At 37.3% G+C, this 20,554-nt stretch overlaps 1 protein-coding gene across 1 annotated transcript in view; it reads left to right on the top strand.

Moving 5' to 3' along the window:
- LOC136258991 (uncharacterized) overlaps window positions 1-20,554 on the top strand; it is a 28,223-nt gene that overhangs the window by 7,273 nt on the left and 396 nt on the right. Inside the window, exons 6-18 of the mRNA XM_066052396.1 lie at window positions 3,342-3,430; window positions 3,479-3,581; window positions 3,898-4,059; window positions 4,109-4,275; window positions 4,345-4,576; window positions 5,913-6,314; window positions 7,778-7,974; window positions 10,446-10,545; window positions 10,613-10,774; window positions 13,811-13,974; window positions 14,112-14,613; window positions 17,332-17,492; window positions 20,367-20,554. The exon at window positions 20,367-20,554 is cut by the window's right edge and continues 396 nt beyond it. Coding sequence (XP_065908468.1) covers window positions 3,342-3,430; window positions 3,479-3,581; window positions 3,898-4,059; window positions 4,109-4,275; window positions 4,345-4,576; window positions 5,913-6,314; window positions 7,778-7,974; window positions 10,446-10,545; window positions 10,613-10,774; window positions 13,811-13,974; window positions 14,112-14,613; window positions 17,332-17,492; window positions 20,367-20,554 — 2,629 coding nt within the window. The remainder of the gene's footprint in view (window positions 1-3,341; window positions 3,431-3,478; window positions 3,582-3,897; window positions 4,060-4,108; window positions 4,276-4,344; window positions 4,577-5,912; window positions 6,315-7,777; window positions 7,975-10,445; window positions 10,546-10,612; window positions 10,775-13,810; window positions 13,975-14,111; window positions 14,614-17,331; window positions 17,493-20,366) is intronic.

Below are 20,554 nucleotides of genomic sequence, written 5' to 3'. Positions count from 1 at the left end.
TGCTAGTGAGGTTGAATCCAGCCAAGGATTGTGGTCCTATGCTTTGAGCACAGCAAATCGCTCTTGTGTTACAGGCTATTTACTATCCATCCATAGAACATGCTACTCTCCCAGGTTTGCATAACATTACCCCTGTATTCAAGAAGCTGGGGAAATCAAAGTATTCCTGCAAACTATCAAGCAATCTCACCGACATCAGTCAATGTAACATATTATCTTTCACCATATAATATCCTACTTTATGTCACTAAATATCTTAAACCCTCTACAACATGGATTCAGGCCTAATCACTCCTGCTAAAAACTAGTTGCTTTTATAAATGAGATTTAATGGGAGGTGGATGGGTTGTCTAGCCACACACCATGCATGGCCTTGCAACCACTTAGACATGCAGTGTGTGTTTTACTAAAATGATTCTACGCTCAACTATATCGTCACAAATTATTTGCATGTTTTATTAATGTGAATAATTCCATACATTACCAATAAGTTTTCACCAACATCACCCAGTCTATCATCTTTTATAGTAGCTCGCACTATGTATACACCATGTAGAGAAGTTCTTGGAGGAAAATATCAGATTTATATTAGGGCTGACTCAATTTTGTTTTTACGAAGTGATATACAATTTTAAGGTCATTAACATATTAATTATGTGCCATTCAATATAGTTCATAAGTTGCTGTAATAACCATTATGAAGATGTTTCTTCCTGTGTGGCATGTCTTGATAGTTCACATTTAATTATTTAATGGAGCAAACCTGACCCATTATCTCATACATATCACATACAACAGAGGAACGTGTAGTATGCACTCAAGTGCACAGGTGCTACACAGGTGGTGTACTATGTGCTATCACGCCCATATATAGTATTATGTTCGCTGCTTCTCACCCATTATGCCAGTATACTTGACTCAGGCCAGAGGATCTCTCTTTTGAGTAGTAATAATTCACACTTGTTGTATCAGTCTTTACACACTTGTTAGAGTTTTGTTAGTTGTCATCATTGTATTATATACACTCTATCCCTGCTACATCAAAGTGAAAATGACAAGAAACACGAGCGTCTTTCTGTGCCATGTGGCATTTCATGAGCAAACAATGCGTAAGTAATTTTTACATGCAAGTTGTTACAAACAAAAAAATTATTTCTGGAACTTGAAAGTATCCTGTAACCTTAACATTGCTTCATGCATATCAATATCACATTGCCTATAAAAGTGGGTATGGCTCACAAAAGAAGCTGTTTGCTGCTATACTAGACTCATACAATAACTGCATTTATACGTATATTTCGTGTATGTATTTAATTGCATTGATTGGTATGTTAAATAATAATCAATTCATGGATGTGACTTCACTGCAGATAGCAACGGATATGTCATACCTTTAGACTCCAATATGCCTACTGATAAATGGGTGTAGCTCCACGTATGCTTAACGCATAGTATGTAGGTGTGGCTAAAGAAATAAGCTGTCACTAGACTATGATGTGTTATTACATTTCCACATTTCTAACTTCATTTCAATTATACATTTTGTAGTAAATTTTCACACCACATCTTCAATAACATTAAATTCAATCCAAGCACAGCATGTATGCATGGTTTGAACATGTACAAGATAGAAACGTTGTGTTGTGAATCAGCAACTATAGCTAAGTGTATACTGCTAGTCTTTCTGCAGAATTACAAATTCTTAAAACTATTTAACCTACTAGGGATCTACGTAGTTGGTATAATGATTAACAAAGCTCTGAAGAAATTATTTCAACTACTTATTTCACAGCTAGCTATCGATAGTATTCTAGTCCCTTGAACATTTAAGGACCTTAACTTTGCAACAAACTACTCTGCATGTGTAATTTGCTTATATAGCTTGTAAGACTTTTATTTAGCTATAAGGTGGATATATTAAGTGAGGTGAGCCAACTAACAGCGGTTCAGGGTTTAGGTGTTGATGTCGCTGGTTTGTATCCTAGACAACTTTATTAACTTTTTGTGTGCATGTTTTACTTAGTAGCTGGTTTATTTGTATAACCTGGTAACAGTATGGTATGGCTTGAGCTGTGCTGTTCCAGGCTCAGAACATCACAACATAGCCAGGGGGATATTGACCTAGACTAGGGCTAAGACAATTAACTTAGGTTATAGAGTAATATTATTTTCTTTCATATTCAGGATCTGGCTATAGGGACCCGCCAATTATGCTGGCATAATAATGAGCACAATAGATGCCTAAAAGCATTGAGCTAGCATAATAGGTAGAATACTTGTGCAATACCATAAATTCTTGCTTATCAAAATGCATGTCACAGAAAAAAAATATACTCTCTAATAGAACAGTCAGTAACTATATAGAATAATCAGGTAGCTGACTATTCTATTAGAGTATATCGATCTTTTCTGTGAAATGTATTTTGACAAGTAAGGATTTACAGTTTGTGCTTCGGCCACTTATTATTATTTTTCCAAATTTAATGAGAACTGAGGTATAAATATTTAGCATAATAGACAAAAAATTTGAGTAGTGCTAATTGGTAAAACAATGAGTATAATGGTGGGTAAAACAATGAGTATAATGGTGGGTAAAACAATGAGTATAATGGTGGGTAAAACAATGAGTATAATGGTGGGTCTCTCAGGATTTCCTATACTGATTGCATTATTAGTGACGCTTTCTGTTGTTGATCAAACAACAACACTACTCAAAGTATTCTGCAATGTGGTTACAATGGCTGTACATTCCCAACAAAAGGATTACTTCAATTACTTAAAAGGTTTGTACTACAATGGATAATCTGTGTATTATACCCTGTAGTGATTACAAAAAAAATTTTGATCTTTTCAGAAAATAATTATTATTCATAAAAGCATGTGAATATTATCGGTTAACTTGTTATGTACATTTGTTTGTGCCAACTTTCAAGGTACTGTAAGTGTTTTAAGTTTTGTGAAGTGTGCAAAGCTCTTAAGAAGAAAAAATGAATGAGAAATGAAATCTGGTCATGTATATATATGTTGGAAATGACTCATGTGATCAATGTGTGGCCTACCCTACCAGGTAAACAATTACAATATTACTTGAAGAGGAGCTCAAGCTTGGTATAATGTGCGTGGATGAAACATGGTGTGGCACACCAGCTTTCTTAGCCACAAAACACGCTGTTGTGTGTCTTGATCATCTTGATCTGTCATGATGCTAGGTGTACATCAATAACCACAACACACTATCATGTCTTGATCTGTGTGTTTTATCACGATACTAGGTGTACATCAATGACCACAGCACACTATCATGTCTTGATCTTGATCTGTATGTTTTATCGTGATCCTAGGTGTACATCAATGACCACAACAAACTAATTGTGATGGTAGATAAGGCTACAGGATTGGGGGTTGCTAAGAGCTCCAAGACATTATACCCGTAAGTGTGTCACTATTATTAACCTATTTACCATCCTCTCCTCCATAGTTATGCTATGGGCTACATCTTACCAGATTATAAGAAACTGACCAAGAGGAAGACTAAAGTTGAATTGAAGACAACTGATCCAATATGGGAAACAGCATGGGAGGTATACAAGTCGTAATATATTGTGCTTGTTGTGGCATATATATTTGGAACTTGTATGGTGTATCATCATTGAGAGGGGCAGTAACCACAATTCATTGCAAGGAACCAATAAGTACAATAATAAACATCAAATGATTTAAAGGTTGACTTACTGATCTATGTGAACATTTAAGTGTTAACTGCTAATACCCATAGGCAATTTTCATTATATGTATAAGCAGATTACTTAACTGGGAAAAGTGAAACTAAAATATTGTTTTCATGTGGTTGTCTTATTGTGCATAGCAACTCTTAACAAATACCGTACTTCATTATAGTATACCGTTCCTGAAAGTGGAGACTTCACTGGAAAAGTTTTGTGGGTGTCAGTTTGGAATTGGAACAGGTTTAGCAAGGCAGATTTCCTTGGGGAGGTGATGTTACCATTATGGACGATGGACCTTCGTGGCAAGTTCATGAAGAGTTATCAACTACAACCAGTTAGTGTTAATAGTCACTAGTAATGTATTCTAACATGTTGTAATGTAGGAACAGTCAGTGATCCAGAGTGCTGGAGAACTAAAGTTGTCACTTCGTTATGAACCTCCAGAAGATGATGAAGGGAAGAAGAAAAAGAAGAAACAAGTTAATGGTCGTCTTCATGTACGCATCATGGAGGCCAAAGATTTGTTTTATGACAAGTCATATGTGAAGGGGTGAGTAGTGTTGTGGTCTTGTGTGTGTGTGTGTGTGTGTGTAATATTACACCATTTTATTCACTGCAGTTTCCTGAGGCCCGGTAAAAACAAGGCTCACAATCACCAACAAACACAAACTGTTACTCAACCTGTCTATGATGAGGAGATGGTGTTTCAAAAGGTTGCCATGGACACACTATCAACATATCATGTTCTAGAAGTTGCTGTATGGGATGCTGAGTTTATCACTTATCCGATGGGAGTGATAAGATTAGGACCCCAACCTACTGCAGATAGTAAACCATGGATGGACTCTCAGGTATAATATTATGTCACATGGGTAACTCTTGTCTGCTACAAGTATACATGTAAGGAAATATGAAGAGTCTTAAGTTCAATTAGGGATCACAGAAAAAAAACGGAGGTTGCCTACACCTGCAGATATACTAGTGGTCATTTAATCTATACCAATTTCCACTTGTATCTGCAGGTATAGACGATCTTCCTTGTTTCTGTACTTTTTTCTGTGATCCTTAATCCTAGTTTAAATCCTATGTACTTGTCTGTGTACTTTGTAACATTATTATACTGGTTAACCCCACACAATCACACATACCGCATCAAATGAAAGAATGTTGTCAGACTTTATGTTTTCTCCTAAACAAGTGCCCAGCTATCCATTACTGATTCAAAGGTGAAGTGGCCATTACACTTCGCTTTCAGCAATTACATAGGATTACAAATGAAGAAGAAAAGAAGAAGCATCTCTGTAGTTGCCACAGAAAATATAGACGATTCCCATTTACAAACGTAGGGAAGCCATCATGCAGCACTACCACAAATTGACACCTTGTGCTATCAGCAAAAAGAAATGGGGCACAAACGTAGGTTCATGATGCATGAATTATTATGTACTGCGGTAAGCCAAAGGCACCTAAGCAATGTCAAACAGTGAAAAAATCAAGCTCGTAGCCTTAGCTGTTATCAAGTTATGCTTGTCTGAAGGCATTAGTAAGTCAGTTAATCAGTAAAATATTCTGTTGATAATTATTTTAAAATTTCGTAGCAATCTATTGGAAGCATTTAGGATCGTACTGAAGGCACTTTTGGGCTTGGTTATATCTAATCAAGTTTATGGTTAGTTCAAGGCAAGATAGGGCTGGCCCGGCTTAACCAGGACGTTCACTTTGCTCACTCCAACCCTAGCTCGCCTTGAAATCAAAAGCAAAACTCAGGGTGTTGTTCAGCTTTGGTTACTTCTGGTCTTCAAGATACTCTTCATAATTAGGTTTAAATAGTGCAGAAACAGTGAAACCTGTCAGGTAGCAGTGCTAACGTGGTGAAGTTCAATACTCATAAACCAAAAGTCGGTGGATTGAACCTACCTCTGGGATGTTTTTCTGTTGTTGTTTTTTAACTATCTTTTTATGTCATGGTATTTTCTATGTCAGGTGGTAACATAACAGCTTGTCAGTCAATATAATCTGCTGTATATTACGGTTGCATAAGTCCTACACTCAAAAAGTAACAAAGAGAATATTCATGCAATTTTTGGACTGGTGTAAATGTGAAATGCATCTCACAACAACTACTTAACAAGTAGTCTCTATGGTATAATCCTATGGCATATCACAATGACACATTATCCACTATAGGATGCAGAGGTGAACCACTGGGAAGCCATGTTATCACACCCCAATGAGTGGGTGGAGCAGTGGCACATCTTACGACCTGATGGTGACTTCAGAGATGTCACTAAGAGTAATGAGGACACACTACATACTAGTGGTAGTTATGATGTAACAAGAAGTAGTCCTGATGATGATGGTGAGATGAGTGATGATGATGATGGTGGTGCTTCACAAGAGAGGAGCACCTCTAATCAAGCTATGCCTACTCTAATACTTCCTAGTGATGTTGATGGAGAAGAAGCTATTAGTCTTTTGTTTCCTCGAATATCTGACAAGAAAGCTTCAGATGATTATGAGTTTTTGACCAAGGAGAACCCAAAAAGCATCAGTGCTTCTTCAATGAAGAGTTCAGAAGGAGCAGGCAAGGTACATAAAATCATTATGTGTGCACCATATGTAATATCACTTATGCACTTCTGGAATGATATGGTGTTGGGCAGCATGTGTAGAAGCCATGTGTATTAAATTTTGTGTAGTGTAAATACAATAATGATAATGATATATACAATCATTGGGAATCTAGTGTCAGAGTTTGTGAGGACTTCCATAACTGTTAGTTGCTACTTCAGTGGCCAAGCTATAATTCCGTAAGGTCAAATCTTAATGAAAAAATGGTGAACACTCAGAATTGCCTTAGTAATTTAACTGCCAGTGTTGTTCATTATTATTATTGTTAATCAACTTGATATCATCTGTGCACATTATTATTATTATCATACAGTATGGTAGTACTGTATATTAGGGATCATGGAGATTTGGGTTTTCCTAGCCAAAAAATTCACCCAAAAACCAGTTTCACAACTGCATCCTGGCATCTTGGCAGTATTGGTTAGGCATAACCAAACCCAAAAGTGCCTTCAGTATGATCCTAAAGGCTTCCAATAAATAGTTACAAAATTATTATTCAATGGAATTTTCTACTGACTAACTGCCTGCCTGATGTCTTCAGGCAAGCGTAACCCGATAACAGCTAAGGCTATGGGCTTGATGTTTTCACTGTTCGATGTCGCTTCATCCCGAGACGTGCCTTTTGACATACCTCAGTACATACAATGCATGCATCATGGACTTAACTTTGTCCTCCTTTGTGTCCCATTTCTTTTTGCTGACAGCCAAAGGTGTCGATTCATGGTAGCGCGATGCATGGCTTCCCTACAGTACGCGGAAATCGTCCGTATTTCCGTGGTGAATGGACTGACTGCAGAAACGATTCTAACACTGTTCTTCGTTTGTAATGCTGTGTAACAGGATGAACATAGCTGAAAGCGAAGAGTAATGGCCGCTGCACTTTCGAGGCAGTAATTGATAGTTGGGGGTGTGCAATTTGTATTTTCGAGGTGACTGGATTGTTGCAGAGGCACTTCTTCTACTGTTTTTCATCCGTAGCGCTCTGTAACGGAATGAACATAGCTAAAAGCGAAGCGTAATGGCCACTGCACTTTCGAAGCAGTTTTTGATAGCAGGGGTGCATGTTCAGATGCAAATATTAATTCAGGCGCCATCCTTTCTTTTGATGCGGTATGCGTGGGTTCACCAGTCATAATATTGTTACAAAAAAAAAAAGCAAACAAGTTTAAGGAAGAATTAGAAATTTTAAGTTTGATTAGGGATCATAGAAAAAAAAAGTAGGGAAACAAGGGAGGTTGTCTACACCTGCAGATATACTAGTGAATATTTAATCCCTAATTCAGTCTTGGTCTTGTGGATTAGGGATTAAATGTTCACTAGTATATCTGCAGGTGTAAGTGACCTCCCTTGCTTCCCTCTTTTTTTTTCTATGATCCCCAATCGAACTTAAAATTTCTAAGTTTTCCTTAATTATTATACAGACATTATCCATCCATTCAAACATGTCTGATGTGAGGAGTGTTTACAGTGGATCAGTGATGTATGCTCATGATGAGGTTACCGGGGAGATCCAGATGGGTGTGTCCTATTCTGACACAGATAACACCCTCAAGGTGTCAATCAACAAGGTCCGAGGACTAACTCCACCCAATAAGATTGATGAGAACCACACTAATCCGTATGTTATCTTATTTTGATAAGTAGTAACAACATTAAGCTTTATCCTTGTTATTAATAGATTATGCTGCTATAAATAATAACACACTAATCCTTATTGCCTTATTTAGTAACAGGTGTATTTGTGATCATAAGTAGTAAGCATATTAGTCTTGTGTTTCATGGACTTTTTACCCTCTATATAATAGTGACCTGGCAGATCAAATATTAAGCTGGATTTTGGAAAAACGTTCCAAATCGCACATTGGAAGTTTTGAGAAAAACGGTTCATAACTTGCCAAGGATAGCAAGCATGCATATGAAATTTACACAAAAAGATGCATCAATCTATTACCTTTCAGACCGCTTCCAGTACTTGTAGCTGCTAGTAGAGTTTCCCGCCAAAATCTGAACAGTTGGATGAGCAAAGTAGTATCACGAGTGCTCACAAAAGAAATAAGGGTGGTAGGGTGGGGACTTCAAAATGGAGGCAGATCCCCATTGAAGTCCAGGCATGAGATTACAGGGCTATGGTGGCCTCTTAGTGGCTGATATGTAGCAAAATTAACAGAAAAAAAATTGCCTACAATATCAGGCCACCCACCAGCAAACTACTGATCCTTGCCAAGCCAGGTCCTTCACAAGGCAAAAACTACCATTTGAGCTTGCCACACCACCCAGGAAAGATGTCTATTCAAACCAGCCTCAAGTAGTTAAGTAGTACTGAGAGTCAAAACTAGTAGTATGATAGTGTAGCTATCCACTGGTGGTGTTGGTTTGATATGAAATCTGGTCACATATATATATATATATCATACAGTACGATAGTACTGTATAGTAGGGGTTGGTAAGAAATCATATGGTTTTGTGGATTTTTGCACCTTAAAAACGGTAAGTTTTACCCGAAAAAACCACCTGGAATGCATTGGTACTGTTATAATGATGCTCTACCTTGGGTAAACAAAGTGAAAAGCCGAATGTTTCGATGTACAGTGAGTTTTAAAATTTTTTAAATTCACCTACATTTCATCTGCCTGCCTGCCTGCCTGCCTGCCTGCCTGCCTGCCTGCCTGCCTGCCTGCCTGCCTGCCTGCCTGCCTGCCTGCCTGCCTGCCTGCCTGCCTGCCTGCCTGCCTGCCTGCCTGCCTGCCTGCCTGCCTGCCTGCCTGCCTGCCTGCCTGCCTGCCTGCCTGCTGTAAAACCCGATAGCACTAGATGTACGGCTCCAGAAATTTCAAATAGCCAAGGTAATGACAGCGGATTCACGAATCTATTGTTCCAATTACATTCTGTCCACTGCACCATGCTGTTTGTTTTCATCTTTCATTCGCTTCTTTGTTCTTCTCGAAGGATAATTAATAGTTGCGGCGCTTAGTAGTTGTGGCGCACGCCACAACCCAAACACGTGATTTTAACCAAGTGTGAATATGTGTCTCTAAGATGAGGGTGAACGGGTGTAGTACTCAAGGAGTTGTCGCTAGCATTTATTAACACTGGGTAGTTATTTTATATAGTCTTAATTACCAGTTTAGCTTTTTTTGGTGAGTTAGCTAGCTAATAATGTCTTTGAGGGGCGGATCCACCTCAGGATCCAGCTGAAGCCTTTAACAGTTGCTGTAATAGCTTTAAAAGCCAAAGCGATAATTATTTTTTAGAGGTACTTATTGCATACGAAGGTAAAAGATAGCTGCTTCAAGTGATATTTATACTATGTGGAAAACAAAAAGAGTATAATATAGCTAGCTAGCTACACAAAAAAGTAAACAAACTAACTATTTAAAAAATTAAAATTTTCAAAAGGAAGTAGGGGTTGATATAATAGTATTTTAAAAAATTGTTAATTTAAAAATGAAGTAGGGATTTATGCATAAAAAGTAGTGAAACAAGAGATGAATGATGGTATCACAGGATAGCTCAATGGGAAAGTCCCTACTTTGGCAGATTATAACTGTTTTCCACATAGTATAAATATCACTTGAAGCAGCTATCTTTTAGGGAGCAAAAGTGGACAGGCAAAATTGAATGGTGGCTGTGATAGTCATTTCTAACCTTCTTCATGGCAGCCAATTGTAGTCATTCATGTGGAGGCTTTGTAATCTCGTGTGTAGGGTGCACCACTACAGTCTTTGTAAAGTACAATGTGTAAAATGACTTCTTGGGTGATTATTCATACTATTTTCTTGAGTGGGATTCCTCTCTCTGTCTTTCTGGCTTGTCAACAAAAACTTTTCTACATCCGTGACCTTGCACAAGATCTCGTGAGATTTATACATAGTCTAAGTGGCCGTGATGTATTTTTGTGCTACTCGAGTTGCTTCGTGACAAATTAGAATACAGTGCTAAAATCAGTGGCTTTTTGGCTATGAATTGCACTGGAATATAGACCCAGTACATTCAGGCAATATCTTCATTATCACCCTCATACTGGGATGTAACTATAACTTATCTCATGTTATCCCATATGTTATCCCATGTTATCTCATGTTACTATAGTTATGTGAAGACTTATCTACTACCTGACCAGAGTAAGTCAACTAAGAAGAAGACTTCAGTTAAGAAAGGAGTTGACCCCATCTTCAATGAAACTATTAAGGTAGTAACAATCATTACATGTGGTGATGTTTACCAGTAGATATTATGTGGTGTCACTATCACTATAGTACCCCATCAAACGTCAGGAACTGTCCAAACACACCCTCAAGGTGGGGGTGTGGCATAATGATTTTTGGAGACACAACTTGTTCTTGGGGGAGGTCACTCTACCACTGGACAAAGTTGACTGGTCCAACCCTTCTGACAAGTGGTATGGACTGGAGGAACTAGTGAGTACTTGCTGTTGAAGTATGCATTAATAGAGCATCTAGACTACAAGTTGTCCTGGTCCACTTTCTCACAGGCCTCTAGTGAGATAGTTAATATGACATCATAACAGAGTTGGACTGTGTTAATACTTACATCTATCCACATGACACAAAACTTTACACAGTATTATATGTAACCAGATTTTACAAAACCAATCCAAATTGCACATCAGGAAAAATCAAAATAACACCACCAGTGGATAGCTATACGCCATCGTACTACTAGTTTTTACCATCAGTACTAATCAAACTACTCAAGGCTAGTTTTAACAGATGTCTTTTCTGGGTAGTGTGGAGAGCTTGAATGGCGGTTTCTGGCCTTGTGAAGGGCCTGGCTTGACAAGAATCAGTGGTTCACTGGTGGATGACCTGATAAAATGTTGGCCAGACATTTTTCTGTTGATTTTGCTACATACTGGCTACTAAGAAGCTGGCACAGCCCTGCAATCTCTCGTCTGGATTCCAATCGTGGTCTGCCTCCATTTTGAAGTCTATCTCTTGCCCACCCTGCCACCCCCCACCCTCCACCCCTTTGTGAGCACTCATGATACTACTTCGCTCGTCCAACTGCTCAGATTTTCTATCTTATTTGGCAGAAAACTCTATACAGCTACAAATGCTGGAAGTGGTCTGAAAGGTAATAGATTGATGCATCTTTTGTATAAATTTCATACGTGTGCTTGCTATCCTTGGAGAGTTATGCTGACTTGAATGTGCGATCTGGAAGTTTTCCAAAATCCAATATACGTTTATCTCGAAACTTCTGATTTGCAATTTGGAACATTTTTCCAAAATCCAGTCACATAACAGGTTTAAAGAATTCAAGTCAACAAGGATAACAAGCATGTGTATAATGTTTACACAAAAGATACATCAATTTATTACCTTTTAGGCCACTTCCAGCACTTGTAGCTGCTTTTAGAGTTTCCTCCCAAATAAGATAGAAAATCTGAGCGGTTGGATGAATGAAGTAGTATCACAAGTGCTCACAAAAGGGGTGGAAGGTGGGGGTAGAGTGGCGGGCAAGAGATAGACTTAAAAATGAACGATAGAAGTCCAGACACAAGATTACAAGGCAGTGCTAGCTTCTTAGTGGCTGATATACAGCAAAATGAACAGAAAAAACGTTTGGCTAACCATATCAGGCCATCCAGCACTACACCACTGATTCTTACCATCACAAGGCCAGAAACCGCCATTCAAGCTCGCCACACCACCCAGAAAAGACGCCTCTTAAAACCAGTTTGAATAATTTTGAGGGTGAAACTAATAGTGTGATAGTGTAGCTATCCACTGGTGATGTTAATTTTGCCTGGTGTGCAATTTGTATCAGTTTTAAAATGTGGTCACATATAAGAGATTTTGCTGATTATCCAATTAGCCAATACTAAAATTCACATAATGGTCGATACCAAAAACCAATGCAATATTTGTGTTAACAAAAACTTCACATGTGTTTTACCTTTTTAAAACTTATTATGAAAAAACACCAGGGTCAGTAAAATTAACAACCTGCTAATAATCACTGATACTGAAGGTTAGGCTGATTAATCGATTTCCCATTACTATTATAATATACATGACCACAAATACAAGCAAGTACATTACTGAATACATTACTGGTATTTGTACAATGAATAGTGAATACGTGTTCCTCATAAATGCTTATCACAACTCGATACCCCACATGTAAGACTTAATATACAGGAACAAAGTGTACTGTTATGACACAATGTAGAATTCTAAACTTTAACAAATAGTGTTGTGTATGAACAAGTAACTATTACTGTTGATAATTGTATAAACAGTAACACAATGTGTAGGGGGGAGTTATGTATTTCAACTATTTTACATGAGAGGATCAAGTTACTATAAATGTGACCACAGATTTTACAAAACCGATCCAAATCGCACATCAGGCAAAATCAAACTAACACCTCTAGTGGATAGCTACACTATCCTACTAATAGTTTTGACCTTCAGTACCAAACTACTCGAGGCTGGTTTCAACAGACGTCTTTTCTGGGTGGTGTGTAGAGCTCAAATTGTGGTTTACGATCTTGTGAAGGACCTGGCTTGGCAAGAATCATTGGTTTACTGGTGGACAGCCTCGTAATGTTGGCCAGACATTTTTTGTGTTGATTTTGGTACATATCAGCTACTAAAGAACCAGCACAGCCCTGTAATCTCGTGTCTGGACTCCAATCGTGGTCTGTCTCCATTTTGAAGTCTACCCCTTCGCCACCCCCCACCCTCCACCCCTTTGTGAGCACTCGTGATACTACTCCGCTCATCCAACTGCTCAGATTTTCTATCTTATTTGGCAGGAAACTCTACAAGCAGCTACAAGTACTGGAAGTGGTCTGAAAGGTAACAGATTGATGCATCTTTTGTGTGAATTTCATATGCATGCTTGCTATCCTTGGAAAGTTATGCTGACTTGAATTCTTTAAAACCATTTATCTTGAAACTTCTAATGTGCGATTTGAATCGTTTTTTCCAAAATCCAGTCACAAATTGAGTTCCATAAAGTATCAACGGTGCTATGTGGCATTGTGGATGATCCCATAGTGATCCTACATAGCTGGCTGTTTGGTCTACAAGTAGTATCATACTGTATTGGCCGCTGATTGTACAGTGTAGTACAGTATTGTTCTATCTTCTTGAGTGCAGTGTTATTGAATATTAAGGATGTGGTTTCTCGCCAAAAAATATTGACTAGAATATTGAGCCTCATATAACCTTTATGGCAATAATGGTATAGTTCTTCAAAGCAGCCTATTGAATTCAGTATGTGAGTGCTACAAGGTGACCTGATGTTACTGTGATAGGTTAACCATGCCTCCTACAAATGAATTGATCTCATTGTATCAGATTCTTGTTTTAAAAGTAGCCAGTGTGTTTTGAAGAGTTGAGTAGTATTTGTGCCACTGACTCGTTTTTTGTGCTTCACTCCCTGGTGTAGCTTATTATTATAATGAGTGTATTAATCCACAGAGCCATGATGATACCAGTCAGATAACAGATCGTGGACAATTGAAGGTGTCACTACAGTTTGACATTACCAATGACAAAAAACAGAAGGGAGATCTTGTGGTCACTATTATCAGTGGTCATAATCTACTGCAAACTGAATTGACCTGTAACCCTGTAGTGAAATGGTGAGTAGTTTACTGACTAGTAACTGACTAGTATACTGAGTAGTTTACTGACTAGTAAAATGAGTAGTTTACTGACTAGTATAAGAAGTAGTTTACTATCTAGTATACAGGACTAATACACAGTTACCTTCTTGTAGCCATCTTCTACCAGACTACAGAAAGAAGTTCAAGACCAAAGTGTTGAAGGATAGTAGTGATCCAGAATGGAATGAACAATTTGTGTTTGACCACCTAAAGTTGGAAGACCTTCGTAAAAATAGAGTGATTGAGTTGACAGTGTGGAATTCAACAAAGAACACCAAACACTATGATTTCATTGGTGGTCTAAGGTTGGGACCACGCCCCCATCACAAAAAGCAGTTAAGTTACATGGACAGTTCAGAAAATGAGTTATCACATTGGATGAGTGCTGTCAATACCCCCGGTGAATGTGTGGAACAATTACACACACTGAGACACAAAATGGATCCACTACCTGTCACCTTGGCAGCTGATGAGACACTTGATGATGCTGAGGATACTGAATACACCCCTCGATCAGACAGTTTTGTACTCACTCATCCTGATGAGACTGATACCAACCAACTACCGATGATCACAGGAGATGATGATGACAACATACCTCACGTCAGTCAGCAAGTGGGTCATTAACTACAAGGAACTCTTGAATTGCTGTACAATTGGTAGCTATATATACTCTACTTTGTTTTGACCTTCTCAGTTAAATCTTACATGCCACAATTTGATAATTTTCATGCAAAATTTTCATGATAAACTTTCTTGTGTAAATATTTTCGTATAAGTTATAGCTTATTTACATGACTGCTCTATTAGAGTATCACAATATTTTGCTATATTGGTAGCTATAGTTGTTAAAAAGATTTAGCCACATTCTTTATGCTTATTGTGTCTTAGCTGAAAGCTTGCAAATAACTACAATATTAGCTAAAAAGGCAGTAAGCCACAATAATTTTTGCATACGAAAATTATCTTGCAACAATAAAAAGCAAATTATGATGCTTTGTGAATACATCAAGTTAAAAGGAACCTTAGAGATGGTGTTGCTTTTTGAGAATAATGTATTTTACTTTAGGTCTTTATTTTGTTCACATTTACACATTTACACATCTAAATATTTATTTTATTTTGATCACTGTAGTCAATGATGTGTATGGCTATTGTTTGTGCTTGTATATACACACCTTATTACATCAAAAACACAGGACTTTTGTTGATCCTTATCAATTTTGTGAGTTTTTTTTACATAAAAGTTTAAATTAAAATGAAATTAAGGGTTCTGTTTATACTTGATGCATTGTGGAATTTGCAGTTTGCATTTCAACATTTTGAAGCAAATTTAGAGCATAAAAATACATAAGGCCACATAAACTTAATTATTAGCTTCTCATCTTCCTGCACTCAAAATACCAGTGCAGGAGAGCGGATTTTTATTTTATTTTTTTACGAACTAGATAACTGAATTAGCTAGCTAAAATGACTCAGAATGTAGTTTTCTTAGACTGCTCTAGCAAGGTGCCAACTTAAAGGTGCTGGATGGCTACACTAAGCCACCAGTGGTGCAAAAAATCCTTGATGAGGTAAGAAAAATGGCGATGCAGGCGGGGATGAGAAACTAATAATTAAGTTTATGTGGCCTAAGAGGAGTCATTTACTCTAGTCAACAAAATAATTCATTGCTCTATTTCTCTATGTATATAGTTACTAAGCATCTGACTAGTACAACTTTCTTACCAATTTGTTACAGTTATCAATTTTGTGACTTACATACAAGTTTAAATTAAAAATGAAATTTGCCTATATACGTGACCGGATTTGACAAAACTAGGCTTCCACACATCCAATTCTTCAACTTTAACAACTTGTAACTTGATCATTGACCTACTATTTACACGCAATTTTCTCAAGTTATGGTCCTCCAAAGTCACAAATCTGGATGTGTGTGGAAGCCTAGTTTTGTCACATATATGTATCTAGGGTTCTGTTTCTTCTAGCTTGATGCGTTCACATTTACATTGGGATAATCTGTGGAATATGCAGTTTGCTGTAGCTTCAGGATAATTTATTCCAACATTTTGAAGTGATTTAGAGATAAGAGGAGTCACTTACTATATAGTCAATAAAATAATTCATTACTCTATTTTATTAGTTACTAAATTCTTTTCTAGTGTAACTTAGCCAAATTGTTACAGCTAATGTTCCACTGTACATCGTGTTCATAAAAGTGAATAAAAATTATATAAGTTTGAGCAATAGTCATAATTATTCTGGCAATAATGAAAGCTTAACTTCATTCATTAGAGCTAAAAGTTTAGATTAAAATGATGAAAAAATTTTGAGCTTGCCTAGTACATTTTTGCTGGAAAAGTAAGCACTAGTTAGGGTAAAATGTGCATGAAGGCAGTGGCAGATCCAAAGCAGAGCACCCAAAAATTCAGCAATAAAAATCACTCTAATAGAATGGCAGAATTTTTCCACATTTACCCTGGCCATGGTGTACCCTCCTTGCCAAACCCTGGATCCATCCCTAGAAGGCAAGCTCCAAGGATCACTATCAATGGCACAACACACTAGTAGATTGCTAAAACGCTGGACTTGTAGAATTAATACTGCCGGTAAACTAACCATTAAAACCTGACTTGTTCTACAAATATTTTGACATGTTCAATACACTGTGACCAGATTTTGACTACCAACCATTTTGTCAAAAAGTATGTATGTATATTTACTACTCTGATAAACAATACTTAGGACTTCATCTAGTTGAATACTCAAATTCAAGATTATAATTGAGAGTTGACCACTTTATTAGAGTATATCAGCATTTCCTCTGACTGCTGCAAGTGACTGTTCTATTAGAGTATATTGGTCTTGTTTCCATGAATTTGAATAATCATATTAAGAAAGATTGCATATTTCCTTATATGAACTGCAGTAGTGTGCTGTACTTTTGGCATGTGCATTTAATAAAAAATACCCTAATTGTCCTTTATAATCCTTGATGCTTTGTGCTTAAAATGTATGTAATAATCTTTGAATCCTATGTTCAATTTAGAAAAATTCTAACCTTGGTAAATATGCAAGTACAATCTGTAAGCAAGGATGTAGCTATTGTGGTCAGACTATCTGAAAAGATGCCCAGTGTTTACACTTCCATTACTTTAGAATGGTTTATGTATCATGGCACAAGGGTGACATTGTATGTATGTGAATGGGGGAGGGGCTGGGGGATATACACACTTTATTTCAGATATGCACATTTCACAATTTATCTTACCATAATTATACTACACCTCATGTCATACTTACTTAATTGACACTTTGCTACCACTACTATAGACTGTTCCGTCACATGCTGGTGACATCAGAGTGATGATACAATTTGATGGCAAAAATGATGAGAAAAACCCAAAGAAGAAAATCAAAGGTTGCCTTAATGTCTGTATCCAACAGGCTAGACAACTAAATCTGTCTCATGGTGAAGAAACATTCATCCAATGGTTAGTTTGTCATGCAAAATTTAAAATTATAGTAAAACTAGCACTAGTACCACAACATTACTGTGTGTTGTACATTTCCTTATCATACAGTACGGTAGTACTGTGTAGTAGGGATCATGGAGATTTTCACTTTCCCATCAGAAACTAGCTTCACAATGAGGTATGGGGTTAAGTCCAAAAGTGCCTTCATTACAACCTAAAATACTTTCAATAATTTTTAGATTTCCTATTGACTGTCTGGCTGTCTAACTTCAAACAAGCATAATTCGTTAATGACTGAGGCCATGGGCTTGATGCTTTTGCTGTTAGACATCACTTCAACCCAACAGGTTCCTTTTGCTGTTAGACATTACTTCAACCCAACAAGTTCCTTTTGCTGTTAGACATCACTTCAACCCAACAGGTTCCTTTTGCTGTTAGACATCACTTCAACCCAACAGGTTCCTTTTGCTGGTAGACATTACTTCAACCCAACAGTTTCCCTTCACTGTTAGACATTACTTCAACCCAACAAGTTCCTTTTGCTGTTAGACATTACTTCAACCCAACAAGTTCCTTTTGCTGTTAGACATCACTTCAACCCAACAAGTTCCTTTTGGAGTGTGTACAGTGCATGCATCACAGAAATGGACATTTGTAAGTGCTTACCTTTACGTTCCATTTTTTTTTGCTGACAGCACAAATGTTGATTTATGTGAATGCATTTTGGCTTTGGTGTGCTGCCTGCCACGTAATACTAACATCTAATTTTCACACCATGGCTCCAACAGTTAAAGAAAGCATCATACTATACTATAGTTTATTCCACGCACTGGACTCATGGGCTGGGCTCGAAGCAGATTAATAGACTCATGGGCTGGGCTCAAAGCAGATTAATAGACCAACAACTATTATTATCTAGCTCTTGTTACAAAGTCAGCGAAAAAGATAAGCATAAAGCTTAATTTTCTCAGACAACAGTTGTGAGCTCGTCTCATGTAAAGTGCAATAACTTCATGGCCTATTCCTCCAGTCACAGAGAACACCAATAGAGTGAATGAACGAATGATCTGTGTTCCACTTCCCTGATGCATGACCCATAAGCTGTCTTTTTAACATACACATATTTGTTATAGCAGGATTGAATGTTGAACCCATTGCTGGATAGCAGAAGTGGGTTATAGACTTTATAATATCATTGTAACATTTTTCAAGAAGCCATTTATAGAAATGTGCACCAGCCTAATTATTAGCAGTTTTATGTTAAAACGTTTCATCACTTCGAGGCTACAAATTATCTCTATATATGTCGTGACACACTTCAGATAATAATTCAGCTGTGAGGTCTGTTATTCACTGTGATTAATTAATGGAAATCATCCATTTTTGATATGGCAGGATATGATATGGTATCAAAAGCAGGTGTACAGAAGCTATATCACAAAGCAAGAGCATCTCGAAACATGGTAGCATGTCTCTTCTTGTGCCAAACTAACAGTACCTTGAAGGCTACGGGGCATGCTTAGAAAGTGTTCCTTTGAGAAGTTACATGATGGCCTTTGATTAACCATCTACATCAAATACCTACACTGTGGTTAAAATTCTTTGAAAGAATGAGGGCTGTAAGTAAGGTGCTTTAGCATACTACAGAGACACCAGAAACTCAACTTATTGTAAAGAAATATACCAAGACACAAAATCTCTTTGGAAAGACAAAGAGTGAATTTTACTGTTTGCCAGGAAGGTTAGGACCTTTCAAGGCTGGCAACGCTCTTATGACAAGATTATACAATGCATCAAATACAATGGAGTGTACTGGAGTTGTAGGGACAATATGAGATAATAAAGCTGCACAATTTAATGAGCAACAGGTTGATGTTTTGATTTAACAGTGCCATACACATTACCAGTGTCATCCAAATTAAGAATTCCTCCTTTCCCTGGTGCAGAGCAAAAAGGTAGAGAACAGTAGCAGTCTTACCAGAAAACATCATTTTGCGAAGCATTTAAAGTACAACCACTTGTTCAAATCCCAACATTGATCAAGATCAAGCTAATTGGTTACTGCAAAAAGATCTAGAGCATGGTAGCTGCAGTACCCTTGGGAGCATGACATGTTCAAAAGTTCTGATAATCAAAGCCCATTAATTTATATACAGACCCCTGATACATCTTAGACAAAATACTCTAATAGAGCAGTCAGTTCTACTGTTCGGACAACTAAATGTTCGGATAATAGAGGTTCAGATTATCATAGGAGCACTGTAACTGGTATTAGCTACAGAAAGGTACTGCAACCATACCCATTAATATCAGTAGTGAAATAGAGATTTGAGAATACGGCAATCACCAACAGTCACGTATGATATTCTAATAAAACAGTCACACACATATCTAAGTATGCTATATCATATAAGTAGTAAACAAACTAGTGTATTAATTTAAACTGCAACAAAACAGACATAAACAGCCAACCCCAAAAAAAATTGCACAGTAGTCATTAAATGGAACAACTTAATGATAACCATCCTTGATATATGATCAGCCTTGATACGTTTAATAACATTACAGCTAATTACACAATTGCGATTGTTTTGTGTGTTGCCCCTGGTAGGCTTTGCTAATTGAATGAAGTATATTGCAACATATCTATGAAAATTCCTACTTTGGCACCAATACCAAGAGTTCATAATTATGTACTCTTGCCAATACTCATTACAATGTACAAATATTCCCACATACATGTACGTAGCTATGCTAAGGACTACCATGATTCATATCTCCACTACTTTGTATTTCTTGAATCCTAACTTCATTATTATATATTTCATTTACACATTAAGATTGCATACCCTCATCATGTGGTAGTGTGATTAGATATGATACATTTTGTAGTTCACTGCTACCACAGAACAAAAAAGAAAGTTTCAAATCCGAGGTTGTCCAGGGTGGTGATAGTCCATGCTACACAGTCAATTTCCAGTTTGACAAAGTGACAGATGTGGAGTTATCATATGATAGAGTACTGGAGATCACAATATGGGAACCACATCGTAACGCTAATGAATTTGTAGGTGGAATTA

Source organism: Dysidea avara, chromosome 6 (genome assembly GCF_963678975.1).
Source record: "Dysidea avara chromosome 6, odDysAvar1.4, whole genome shotgun sequence".
Taxonomy (NCBI): domain Eukaryota; kingdom Metazoa; phylum Porifera; class Demospongiae; order Dictyoceratida; family Dysideidae; genus Dysidea; species Dysidea avara.
Note: the sequence above shows the minus strand (reverse complement) of the source record. Positions and strands in the feature narration are given on the sequence as shown.